Source organism: Suricata suricatta, chromosome 2, assembly GCF_006229205.1.
Source record: "Suricata suricatta isolate VVHF042 chromosome 2, meerkat_22Aug2017_6uvM2_HiC, whole genome shotgun sequence".
In the NCBI taxonomy this organism is placed as follows: domain Eukaryota; kingdom Metazoa; phylum Chordata; class Mammalia; order Carnivora; family Herpestidae; genus Suricata; species Suricata suricatta.
This window is the reverse complement of record NC_043701.1, coordinates 130,472,157-130,484,271: the sequence shown is the minus strand read 5'-3', so window position 1 is coordinate 130,484,271 and position 12,115 is coordinate 130,472,157. Positions and strand designations below refer to the sequence as shown.

General features: G+C 41.5%; 1 protein-coding gene across 1 annotated transcript in view; it reads left to right on the top strand.

Moving 5' to 3' along the window:
- The first annotated feature begins 11,936 nt into the window (after window positions 1-11,936).
- ATOH7 (atonal bHLH transcription factor 7) overlaps window positions 11,937-12,115 on the top strand; it is a 9,808-nt gene continuing 9,629 nt past the window's right edge. Inside the window, exon 1 of the mRNA XM_029919673.1 lies at window positions 11,937-12,110. Within this exon, the coding sequence (XP_029775533.1) occupies window positions 11,937-12,110 (174 nt within the window). The remainder of the gene's footprint in view (window positions 12,111-12,115) is intronic.

Below are 12,115 nucleotides of genomic sequence, written 5' to 3'. Positions count from 1 at the left end.
GAAATTTTCTCCTGACTAACTTCTCTCTAATTTCAGGAACTTATATGGTGTGATCAACTCATGGCCCTTCCACCTTTTCTTACTTTGTATTTGGCAGAATTTCCGACAGGAATAATATAATGACCCGCAATATGCCATCACCCAGCTTCAACAATTATTAAGTCATGGGCGATCTTGTTTTACCTGTACTTCTTTTTTTTTTTTTTTCATAATAAATTATATTTTTTTTTCATATTTTTTAAACATATGCAATTATTTTCCATCCTTTACAATACAGTAGTTGCAATGACACTCAAAACAGAAAAGCAAAGTAAAAAATCAATACACCAACTTCTGTTTCATGTAATTAGACTTATTTTTACCTGTACTTCTATGCATTTCTCTTTGTCTTCAATTATTTTGAAGCAAATTCTACATATTTTATAATTTCATTTGTGAATATTCCAGTATCTCAAAATAGGGCTTAAACAATGTACCTATATCTACTACATCTAAAATAACTTACTAGTAATAAATTATTATTATTATTATTATTATTAATAGTTCCTTAACACTAAATATGCAATCAATGTCTAGAGGGAGGGAGGGGGTGATGGTCATGGTAGGGGGCACTTGTGGGGAGAAGCACTGGGTGTTATATGGAAACCAATTTGACAATAAACTATCATAAAAAATAAAAATAAAATACAGGTTTAAAAAAATAAAAAATAAAGAGCAGACAAAAAAAATAAATTTCCCCCATTGCCTCATGAATATTTTTAGAATTGGCTTATTAGAGTCAGGATCCAAACAAGATCCACACATTGCATACAGTTGATATGGTTCTAGTCTCTTACTGTAATTCCACACGTTCCCACTTCACTTTTTCTTCTGTCTCATGCAGTCTATTTGTTGACAAACCAGTTATTGTCCTACTGAGATTCTCAGTTCTAGATTTTGTTGACTTCCTCCCCATAGTATCTCTTAACATGTTTCTCTGTCTCCTAAATGTCATGCAAATTGATTGTTAGATAAAGAGGCCTAATAACTTTCAGGTTCAAAATTTTCTTTGTTTTTTAATTTTAAAAAATTTTTTAGAGAGAGAGGGCACACATGCAGGTGGGAGGGAGAGGGAAAGAGAATCCCAAGCAGGCTCCATACTCAGTGCAGACTGTCATGGGACTTGATCTCACAACACGAGATTATGACCTCAGCCAAAATCAAGAGTTGGATGCTCAACTAACTGAGCCACCCAGGCACCCTCAGCTTCAAATTTTTAGTAGATATAGTAGGTGCTGTGTTTTTCCATCAGGAGGCATACAGTGTCTGATTCTATCTCTTTTTAGCAGGTTAACTGGACAATAATTAGAAGCACTCAAATAACAGAGGTAGGTTCTTCACAGGCACAGGTCTACCATCAGGCATTGGCCAGTAAACTGTGGGTTAGGTCAGAGTGTGAATCTGACTCTGCTACCAACACCCTTCTCTCTATAGGCACTTCCTTCTTCTCCTCGGTCCCTGTATATACAGTCAGATTCTGAACTAGCCAAGCAGTGAGCCTCTTATTCTCCTTGACAGCTAGTTTTTTGCCCAGCCTCAACATACTTCTCCCAGCACAGATGTCTCACTGGTGGCCTACCAGGGAATTTGCATGCTTTCAAGTAACTTAATAAGAGAAGTCTTCAGGACTCAAAAGAATGACTAGAATGTAGAGGAAATGTAGAGGAAACTGAATTAGTCCATTAATTTCAATTAATTTCAAACTAGCAAGCTAAATTTTTAAATGTAAAGATATGCAGATATTTAAAAAAAAACACTAAAATGTTTTAAGACAGCTTTCTCCTTGTGAGGACATGATAAGATAAGATTATATATTCATCTGGAATTTTCCAAAATTTTTGTCTGGGGGTACTGCTCTCTGGATATCCTATCCTCTGAATGAAGAGTTTCCATGGCCATATAATTTGGGAAGCTCTGCATATCTCATCCTAAGAATGACCATGATCATAGTAAAAACTCTGAAAAGTTCTGTATAGCTTTATTTAAATCAGAATTTCCTTTTCTTTGTTGAAGGGTTTTCATTATACTCTTTGGAAAACTAATAAAGCTGATCTTCTGGGTAAAGTGAGGCATAGAAGAAAGGGGATACTGGGGGTGAGAGCCAGCACTCTGGAATTCCTCTGATCCATTTGAGTCTGGGGATCCTGGGGGGATTGAAGTGGTAAGAGGTACTCATAATGGGATTCTACAGAAAACTTGTGTTCCAGGGATATTTCTTGGCTTGACTAAAGTAATCAAGTATTTAAATAAACTTTTGGCTTCTACCTGAGATGACTTATTTGCATCCTGCATAAATTAGGGGGCATGGAGGCATGAACCAATTTCTCCTGGGCCCCAATTCAGTATTCATCAGTTAGCAGCAAAGCAAATTTGCTAAGGTAATTCAAGTGACCGAGAGTGACAAATTATATGGAAATTGGGCATTAGCCATTGGGGAATAGGCCAGATGTGTTAGTAGGAGGGGGCTGGGAGCATCACTTGTCATCTGAGCAGTGCAGCCAGCAGTGGTTGCATGACTGGCAGAGCATGGGGTGCTCAGTTGTCTGGGTCACTGAAGCATCACGAAGAGGCAGTGGTCGGGAGGTAAACATGCAAACAATGGAAGACCGGGGTTGGAAGAGCTGACTCTAGTGAACTTGGCCTATAAAGAGGATGGTCAGAGGCCCAGAGGTTGGAGGGGTATCTCTCTACTTTGGTACTGATTTCCAAGAATGTGATAGAGAGGAGATGCAGAAGCAGGAAGCTGTAGGTATGGTGAAATGTGGAAATGATCAAGTGGTGGGTCCTGGGGCTAGGAAGGTGTATGCAGGTTGAAGCAGGCCCTTAGTCCTCCGCTGAGAGAGCAGCAAGTGTCCAGGTCCTGGGAAGTGAGAGCTCATGGTAAATGAAGGATCCCACTAACGAGACTGAGGGTCGGGATAGGCCTTTGGGAACCTAAGGAAGAGGGCATACTGTGTGCGTCTGTGTGTGTGTGTGTGTGTGAAAGAGAGAGAGACAGAGACAGAGACAGAGAGACAGAAGTTACAGGAGGGTGCAAAGAGAAAAGGTAAAGTTAGTAAGTCCTTAGGAATCTCTGATTTACCCTCATGTATATCAGATACTAAGCTCAGGGTTAGGTACTAATTCTAAACTACTCGTGGGAGATGGAGCTCCAAGGAAACCTAAGATTTGGTTCACAGAAATAGGCTTATCTGTGTCTACAGGCTCCCAGTCCCACTGCCTATTGTCAAGCAATGCTGGGGCAGGCTAGGACTGACACAGTGTTGCATATAGTTCTCAGCACCTTTAATGAACACCTATCATGTGCCAGACGTAATTCTAGGCACTGGGGGCACACTAAGGCTCTCTCCCTGACATCAAAGCTCTTCCAGACAAGACCCAGTGCAGGACAGAGCATGGGGCTAGGGAGAAAGAACTGGGTTTCAAATCTGGTCACTGGCTATGCAGTTAGTTCAGTTTAATCAGGGCCCTCAGTTTTTCTGGCCACAAAATGAAGATTAAAACAGTCCCTACTCAAAGAGTATTGAGAACAAAGGAATTAATAGGGCACATGGGTGACTCAGTTGGTTAAGCGTCCTACTCTTGATTTTGGTTCAGGTCATGATCTCATGTTCGTGGGATGGAGCCCTGTGTTGGGCTCTGTGCTGTTAGCATAGATCCTGCTTGAAATTCTCTCTCTTCCTTTCTCTCTGCCCCTCTCTCACTTGTGATCTCTCTCTCTTTCTCAAAATAAATAAGTAAACTTAAAAAAAGATAGGAATTAATAGCTGGTCAGTATTTGGTATTTCCTGAAGGCGTTAATTTTTTTATGATTATGATATTGGGTTTTTTAGCTTAAGGTCATCCTGAACAAAAACTTCAGTCAACCACGCAGCAAATACACATTTATCAAACACTCTAGCAAGACCCAGGTGTCTGAAATTTGCCCATTCCCTCAAAGAACTTAAAATGTATCTGGACAGGGGCACCTGGGTGGCTCAGTCGGTTAAGCGAACAGCTTCGGCCCAGGTCATGATCTCACTGTTAGTGGGTTCGAGCCCCGTGCTGGGCTCTGTGCTGACTGCTAGCTCAGAGCCTGGAGCCTGCTTCAGATTCTGTGTGTGTGTGTCTCTCTCTGACCCTCCCCTGATCGCACTGTTTCTCTCTGTCTCTCAAAAATAAAAAAAATTTTTTTTAAATGTATCTGGAGAAACATGAAATAAATTCATAAGAAGATATCCACAGTACCAGTTTTAAATATTTACCAGAATAGAGATTTTTGCAGTGTGGGCAACTCTATTCTAGTACCTGGCTCATAGTAAGTGCAATAAATATTTGTTGAATAAACAAATGAAAGTTTGAAACAATGAAACAAATTGATATATGGTTGCCAAATGAATAGAAAACCACATATACGCCTATGGCTGTCAGCGTGTCAGCGCTGGCTTCCACTTTGAGACAGCCAGGAATCTGATTGGGACAAGTATCTGGTCAGCTGGGCATGGTACCATTTTGTTCCCTGGTCAGTGGAGGTCAGTTGGAGGCTGGCACAGACAAACATGATGGTGAGGAGGAACAGGACCATGGTATTACAAGACCAAAGTCTTTGGACATTTAGAAAACTTGTTCAGCCAAGCTGCTGAAATTGCACAAGGAAACAAAAAAGCAACACCAACTAAAATTGAGAGAACACCACTTCCCCCTGGGTCAGGGAGCAGGTATCAGCGGCTGGCCTGGGCCAGTAAGGCCTCTGGGCTTTTACTCTGAGCTGACTCAGGTACTGCCTGAAACCTGGATTGTAATGAGAGCCACCCTTTGGGGAAGTAAGCCACCTGCTCTCTGCGAAACAGCGAATACCACAATTTCAGAGCAGAAACAAAAGCAGCAGGTCTGTTGCCACTGCTTTTGGAGGACACAATTTTCCCCAAAAGAGTCCATATTAGCAGAAGAAAAAAGAGCTATGCTGCTAGGGGAACAGTGTCTACTCTCTCATTGTGTCTGGGGTCCCTTCTTCTACCTTTTCCTCCTCTGTTCCTTTTCTCCTTCAATATTTCTTGACCATCTGCTTTGTGCTAGACACAATTCTAGGTACTGGAGATACAGCTAGGAACAATATAGAGGAAACCCCTGAATTCCTGGACTTTCCAGACAAACAGCTAAGGACAGAAAGCAATGGATAGAACAGGAGCTGAAATGGGGCACCTGGGTGGCTCAGTAGATTGAGAATCTGACTTTGGCTCAGGTCATGGTTTATGGTTCATGAGTTTGAGCCCCAGATCAGGCTCACTGCTGTCAGTGCAGTGTGCCTCAGATCCTCAGTCTCCCCCTTTCTGCCTTACCCCAGCTGGCACTCTTTCAAAAATAAATAAACATTAAAAAAAAAAAAAAAGGAACAGGAGCTAAATGACACAACCAAGCCAGCCAGGGAAGATATGGGGAAACTGCACTGGAGGCCAAGGCAGCAACCAGTGATGGGGGCGGTAGCATGGGCAGTGGGGGAAGAGCAGCCTCCTTTGAGGGGTGGCAGTAAGAGCTGATGTCAGAGAGGTGGGGGTCACCAGTCGAAATCCTTCTTCCTCCAGAGCACAGTAAAATCTCTCTGCTCTGAGCTCCTACTGGCACTAATCATACACTGCTTCATGCCTAGGGCAGTGGCCCCCGCTTTTTGATCATACACTCCTTTCAGAAAAAGAAGCACTGGTACATACTCATATATAAATATATGTATTTGTATTTAGTACACTATAAACACCCCAAGATAGAACTAAAAAATGAGATAAAATAAATATTAGCAAAATTTCTAATCTTTTCACATACTCTAATGGACTGTCTTGTATGCTGCTTAGGGAACATACCCCTGGTTTACTATTCAGGGTTAGTTTTTTTGATGTCTGTTGGGTCTTATCTCCACAACTGGATTGTGAATTCCACTAGGCTAAAGGCTTTCAAAGCCCTGATGGTGCCTGGCCCAGGGATGAACAGAAGGAAATAGTAATTACTGGTGGACACATAGATAAGAAATAGGTACCAGTGTAGAGGGTCTTCACTGGGAGGCAGGGATAGGTCCTGTGACGTTGCAGTTGCCTGGATAAAAGACTCCTTGATTAGTCAGGGTTCAACCAGGGAAGCAGAGCCACTGCGCAGATTATGGAAGAAGGAATTTGTTATAAGGATGAGGACTTACACAATAGGGGAAGGAGCTAAGAATGTAAGGGTCCAAAAAGGGTTGTTGAAGGATCAAAGAATAGTCACTAAGCAGCCCTGGCTTGAGTGAATGAGTGAGAGCTTGCAGGGTGGTCTGGAAGGCACGCACGTCCAGCTGCTGGAATGAGGCCGCTGGGGAGGCTGGTGCTTCTTGGTGGCTACCATCTCTCTGAGTTTGCATGAAGCATCTGATAGTGGGCCCTGTTGGTCAACAGAGCTGGCAGTCGGGGGGAAGGAGCAGATACACAATAGTTCATGGCCAAACTGGAATCCATTGTGCCTCTGCATCCATCTTTCATGGCCTCTAACCTACAGTGATATTCAGAGCATGGTGGCTTCAGTTCTGCTTCCCAAAGCTCATGTAACTTCGTTCTGCCTACCTCAAATCCAGAACTACCCAGGGAGGGGCATTCTGGAAAGCATCACTTCTGGCCTAAATTTACCGTAGAACAGCCCAGCACATCCCTCAGATTGATTCCCTTTGTTCTACTTCTACATACATGAAAAGAAATATTATGATTACTGATTTGTCTTCTCAAATACCTCAGCACTAGGAAGGGAAGGGCCCTGGATGGTGAATGCAAACATTCCAGTCACTGGAAAAACAGAGCACCCCCTGAAAATTAACACTTTATAATAGGTGTCTGTACCTGTAAAAGTGAACCTCAAACTATAATGAAATCACCAAATTTACTATCCAGTAAGGTCCTGAGCAGCAAAAGAGAAAAGGAACTCCTCTGAATTTACTCTTCTCTCCGTGTTCTTTCTCATTCTATGGGACAAGCACTGCAGAACAGGAAAATAAAGCAAAAATGAGCAGAGGAGAGGGGTGGCTAATGTACATTCCTGAACAATTGCAACACGTCATTTTACTTAACCTAAACAAGCACCCATACTGCATTTAATTATATGCCAAGCACAGATCCAAGTGCTTGCAAAGAATTAACTATCCAATCCTCATACCAATTCTATTAAGATTGGTTCTATTACTAACCTTCTTTTTTTCCCCCCTTTTCCCCCCCAACTTGTTTATTAACCTGCTCCTCGACAGACTAAGATGAATAAAGAAGTTAAGGAGTTGCCCAAGGTCACACAGTTAGGATTCACATCATGACTAACAGTAGCTTTATATATAAAAGATTCAAAAAGTATTCATTAAATTCATTTGAATTATCATTTGTAAAAACTACTCACAACATGTAGTTTTAGTTGTCATTTAAAGAGTGACTTCACAGCTATAGTCTCATCGAATGCTCACTACTGCCCTGTGAGTGAGGTATTATGATTCTGCTTTGCAGATGGAAAAATAGAAGAGCACACAGCGAGTTGACAGAAGATCTAGATCTCGAAACCAACTCCAAGGATGGTGCTTAACCCAGATGCTAAGAGGAGGCTAAGATCCACTACTGAGAAGAGTGAATGCAGAGTCCAAACCATGCAGGTCAGTCTCGCTCAGTGCAATGAGAAACTACCTCAGACTGTCAAGCCAGAATTCACAAGCAGTGTGTGAAGTGATGGGGCACTGTGATGAGCCCATACTTTCTGGAGATAAGTGATCACTTCTGGGGCCTGGGACAGGACCCCCCACATCCTTGTGTCACTTTCTCGTGATCCCATTATTAGTCTATGCCTTCTTTGTTTCTGCCTTCTACCAGGTTTTCTCTTCCCTGGATCATTTAAAAAATTTTTTTTAAATGTTTTATTTATTTATTTTTGATACAGAGAAAGACAGAGCATGAAAGGGGGAGGGGCAGAGAGAAGGAGACACAGAATCTGAAGCAGGCTCCAGCCTCTGGGCTGTCAGCACAGAGCCCAGCATGGGGCTTGAACCCACGATCGTGAGATCATGACCTCATGACCTGAGCTGATGTCAGAGGCTTAACTGACTGAGCCACCCAGGAGCCCCTCTTCCCTGGATCTTTGAGAGGCAGGAGATAGAGGTGCAAGACCTTGCCTCTCCCTTTCTTTTTCTAAACATAGAAAACCTTTTGCAGAGTTTTCCCCCTTTAGTAACTATATAGTATATTAAAAAGTTACAGGAACTTTTAAATACCTTGTACTTCTGATCTTTAAAGGAATGTAAGTAGTATTCAACTTCATCATTCCTTTGTCTTTTCCTGGTTTACCTTTGAGTCTTTCAAGGACTCAGAATCCCCCAACTACTACCCTTCCAGAAGAGAGCTGCATTACTCATTTTATATATATATTTTTTTCACATTTCAAAATGAACATTTTTTTCACCAAGTGTTTCCTCTTTTTCTTTTAATTTTGGGTTTGTTTGGAGAGTTTCCATTTTAAAAATCAAATATGGTGACAATAAAGGAATGTTTACCCTTGAATCTATTCTATATATATTCTATATATATTTATGTAATAAATTCCATCCATTGACCTTTTACCTCTAAAATAATATTCCTCCTATTTTTTACTACAGGTGTAGGAGTAGGTACAGAAGCTCCTTCTACTTCCCCCCTCCCTCCCCACCATTTCCATCTGTCAGTTTTGATTTCTGGCCAACCTTGAGACCTACAGTAACTGCCAGTTTACCTGGTAGGATCATACCCTCAGTACACACACACTGTGGAGGTTTTTGACATGCGTGTTCTGACTCAAATGGCTATGGACGTGTTTTTTGGTAACAAAGAATTCATTTTTCATTAAAAAAATGGAGTTATGTGTGTATAAATCATTCACATAGGTTATTCACTAGGAATGCACCCATTCTGATTAGCATCTACCTATAATTTACCTAATTTATTTTTCCAGCCATTCATTTAGGGTCACTTATTACCTATTATTGTCTGGGCACTGTGTTAGACATTAGGCTTATAAAATAAATAACACTGTCCTTTAAGCACAAATTTTCAGATTCTATTCCTGAAACCTTTCTTAGTGACTTCACGGAGTTTGGGATGTCACTGGCAGATCTCAATCATCCCACTGTAAACTGAGCGGCTTGTATGAAGTGCTCTTATAATTCAAAAGTCTCTAATATCAAAGGACACAGGGAATTTTAATATATTCATTAAGTTGCTCAGTACCTCTGAGCATAGTGTTTAGTCTCTGTATTTCACCTTCTCCTCTATAAAATAAATGGGAGGTACTATAGCAGGATTGAAAATGTGTTCCAAGGAACTTTGTGAACAGGATTTTCTAGGAAAAAAGGGTTCTGTATTCAAAAAGATCTAGGAAGGGCTGGAGTCCATATGTTTTTCTGTTTGTTTGTTTGTTTTTACCTTAGGACTTCTTAGAAATTTTTTTATACCAAGTTTGCTTCATGCCTTTCCAAGCAGGAGACAGCAGATATATCTCCCAAACTTACTTGGCAATGAAATACTTTTCCCCAATAGCATCTTTGTAATATTCATAAATTGTCCTTCAGAAAAAATTTGGGAAATGTCCTACGAAACACACTGTATACCTCCTAAGGCCCTTTATTACAGCAATATTCTCTACCCTGCGCCAATTTCATGTCATAAATGTCCTCTAGTTTATGTCCTTATGTGCTATGTGCATATTGCTACATTTCCTTTTTCTCTTCAAGTTGTGCTTTTGATTCTTGTGGTGCACAGACTATAACCTCTCCGAGTGTGAATACATGGACTGCAAAATCATGCACCTTGTTAGCACTCTGGTCAATAGTATCAGAACAAGTGCACGTATGTTTTGTGGGAAAATATTCCAAAGAGTATCACAGAGGATGTGACTTGGGGATAGGGGTGAGATAAATGAACATAGAAGTAATAGTGTTAGTAGGGCAGATTTCCATAAAAATTCAAAAAGTGTATTTGACATTCGGATGATGAAAGAACATAGGCTCTCCTGTCACAGGACTACTGTTCCTGACCAAGACTATTAGGATGCAGAGTAACAGAGCTGAATGGCTTCATGCAAAAGTCTGTGTTCAACATCTGTCACGCTGGAGATCATTAATGTTCAATTGCATCCTATTGTCTTCATGTTACTCAACTCCATTTTACTGTCATTGCTTCAGCTGGGGGTTAATCAACTATTTATGGGAAGACTGGACTTGGGAGTCAGGGCAGTCACAATGGGGTTTCAGTGTGAGGCAAAGGTGGGGAAAGAAAATTACAGTAAAAAGACTCCTAATTTGTGAGAATTTGTTGAAAATTTAATTAAACAAAAATATCTGAGAATAATGCTGATGTAATTCATGTTTCAAAAGGAAAAAGAACATACTTGGTATTCCTGAAGAATCCAGAAATGATCTTGGCTTGTATCTATTTGGAGCTGGTTTCTTTCCCACATTAATCTTCCTTTAGAGTTAGAAGAAAGCTGTGATGGGAAAATCAAGTTAATGGGTTCTCTGAATAAATCAGATCATTATCAATAGTGGAAATCATGCTTCATTATTGTTCCTGAGGACAGCTGATACAACTGAAAAACCCAAGTAGTATGAAATATTTATAACTTTATGAGGTGGGGAGAAAATCTTCCATTAGGAATTGTGTTTTTAACCTCTCACAAATTACTTAGATGTTTCCATTTCACCTGTATATGTGCATTATGATTAGTTTTATTAGACTTAAATATCAAATTAAATAATTATCTTTTCAATATATGTACCCAAATATTTATGAACCTTTTTCAGGGGAAGTGGAGTATAAATTCTGAGTTAATTTGTCTAAGTATCCAAACTCATGTAATCTGATTATATAATTAGAATAGTATTTTTGACATACCATTAATATCTTTTGATATGTTATAATAAATTATTCTGCACAAAACAGCCGAATTATTTGCACACTAAAATTCCAGGTCTGCAATATTTGGGCCTGCTAATTGGTCACAACTTTTTTAATAGCTAACATTAAAATGTCAATATATCAGATCAGCATTAACCAAAATTGCCATACATCTTGACAAAGCTAAATCTTCTTATATTAAACTTCTAATATATTTCATAATTCCAAGACCAATATGTTCACACAAATGAGTTCTAATAACTTTAAAACCTCGGTTAAGTTTTTGATCTGTAAGTTGCCCGTTAATATGGGAAAAGACGGACCGAACTCTTCCCCCACCCCCACCCTGTTATTCTTTTGGGGACAGCCAGGCCCCTCCAGATGGTGTCTTACTGTTGGACATAGCTTTGGAGAAACTTCAACAGACGAAGGCTGTGATGTCAGGATTTTGCTGTGCGTCGTCCCCCTTCCCCCCCTGCAGTTCCCAGGGTAGGAAGGTGCTGAGACGGAAGCCAAGGGACGCCCGCCCACCTGCCACCACCTGTTCCCTCCCTCAGCCCTCTGCTATAAATTCTCCTCCTTCAAAGATTCACCCAGCACTCTCCGACAGCCAGTGAGGAAGAAGCGCTTCTTCCCTATCTGAGCATCTGGAAAGATTTCACTTTCCTGAAAAGAAGTCTCAGGCTTTCCCAGAGGACTTCAAAGGCCTTCCCTAAACCAGCCACACCAAACTCCGCAGGAAGAAGTTTCCCTTCTCTTTTCCAACTACACGTTGGGAAAATGACTTTCTCTTCAGCATCTCAGTTTCCCCTAAATTTGGGCAAGTGAAGAGACATCAATCTGGTTATCCAGTAGGACAGAAGGCGGGGTCCTGTACCCCCCACTGTAAACTCTAATTCCAAGAGAGTTGCTTTGTGCACAACGTTGGGGAGCGGCTCAATAGACTAGCCCGCGCGCAGGTCCTAAGCGGGCGAGAGAGCTCAACGGCCTCCCGCCTTCAGGCCCGGGATGAAGTCCTGCAAATCTAGCAACTCAGCGGCGGCAGCGCGCGCCGCGCCCCCGTGCGCGGGCGGCGCGGAGTGCGCGGGTACATGCGCCGGGGCCGGCCGGCTGGAGAGCGCGGCGCGCAGGCGCCTGGCGGCCAACGCGCGCGAGCGCCGTCGAATGCAGGGACTCAACACGGCCTT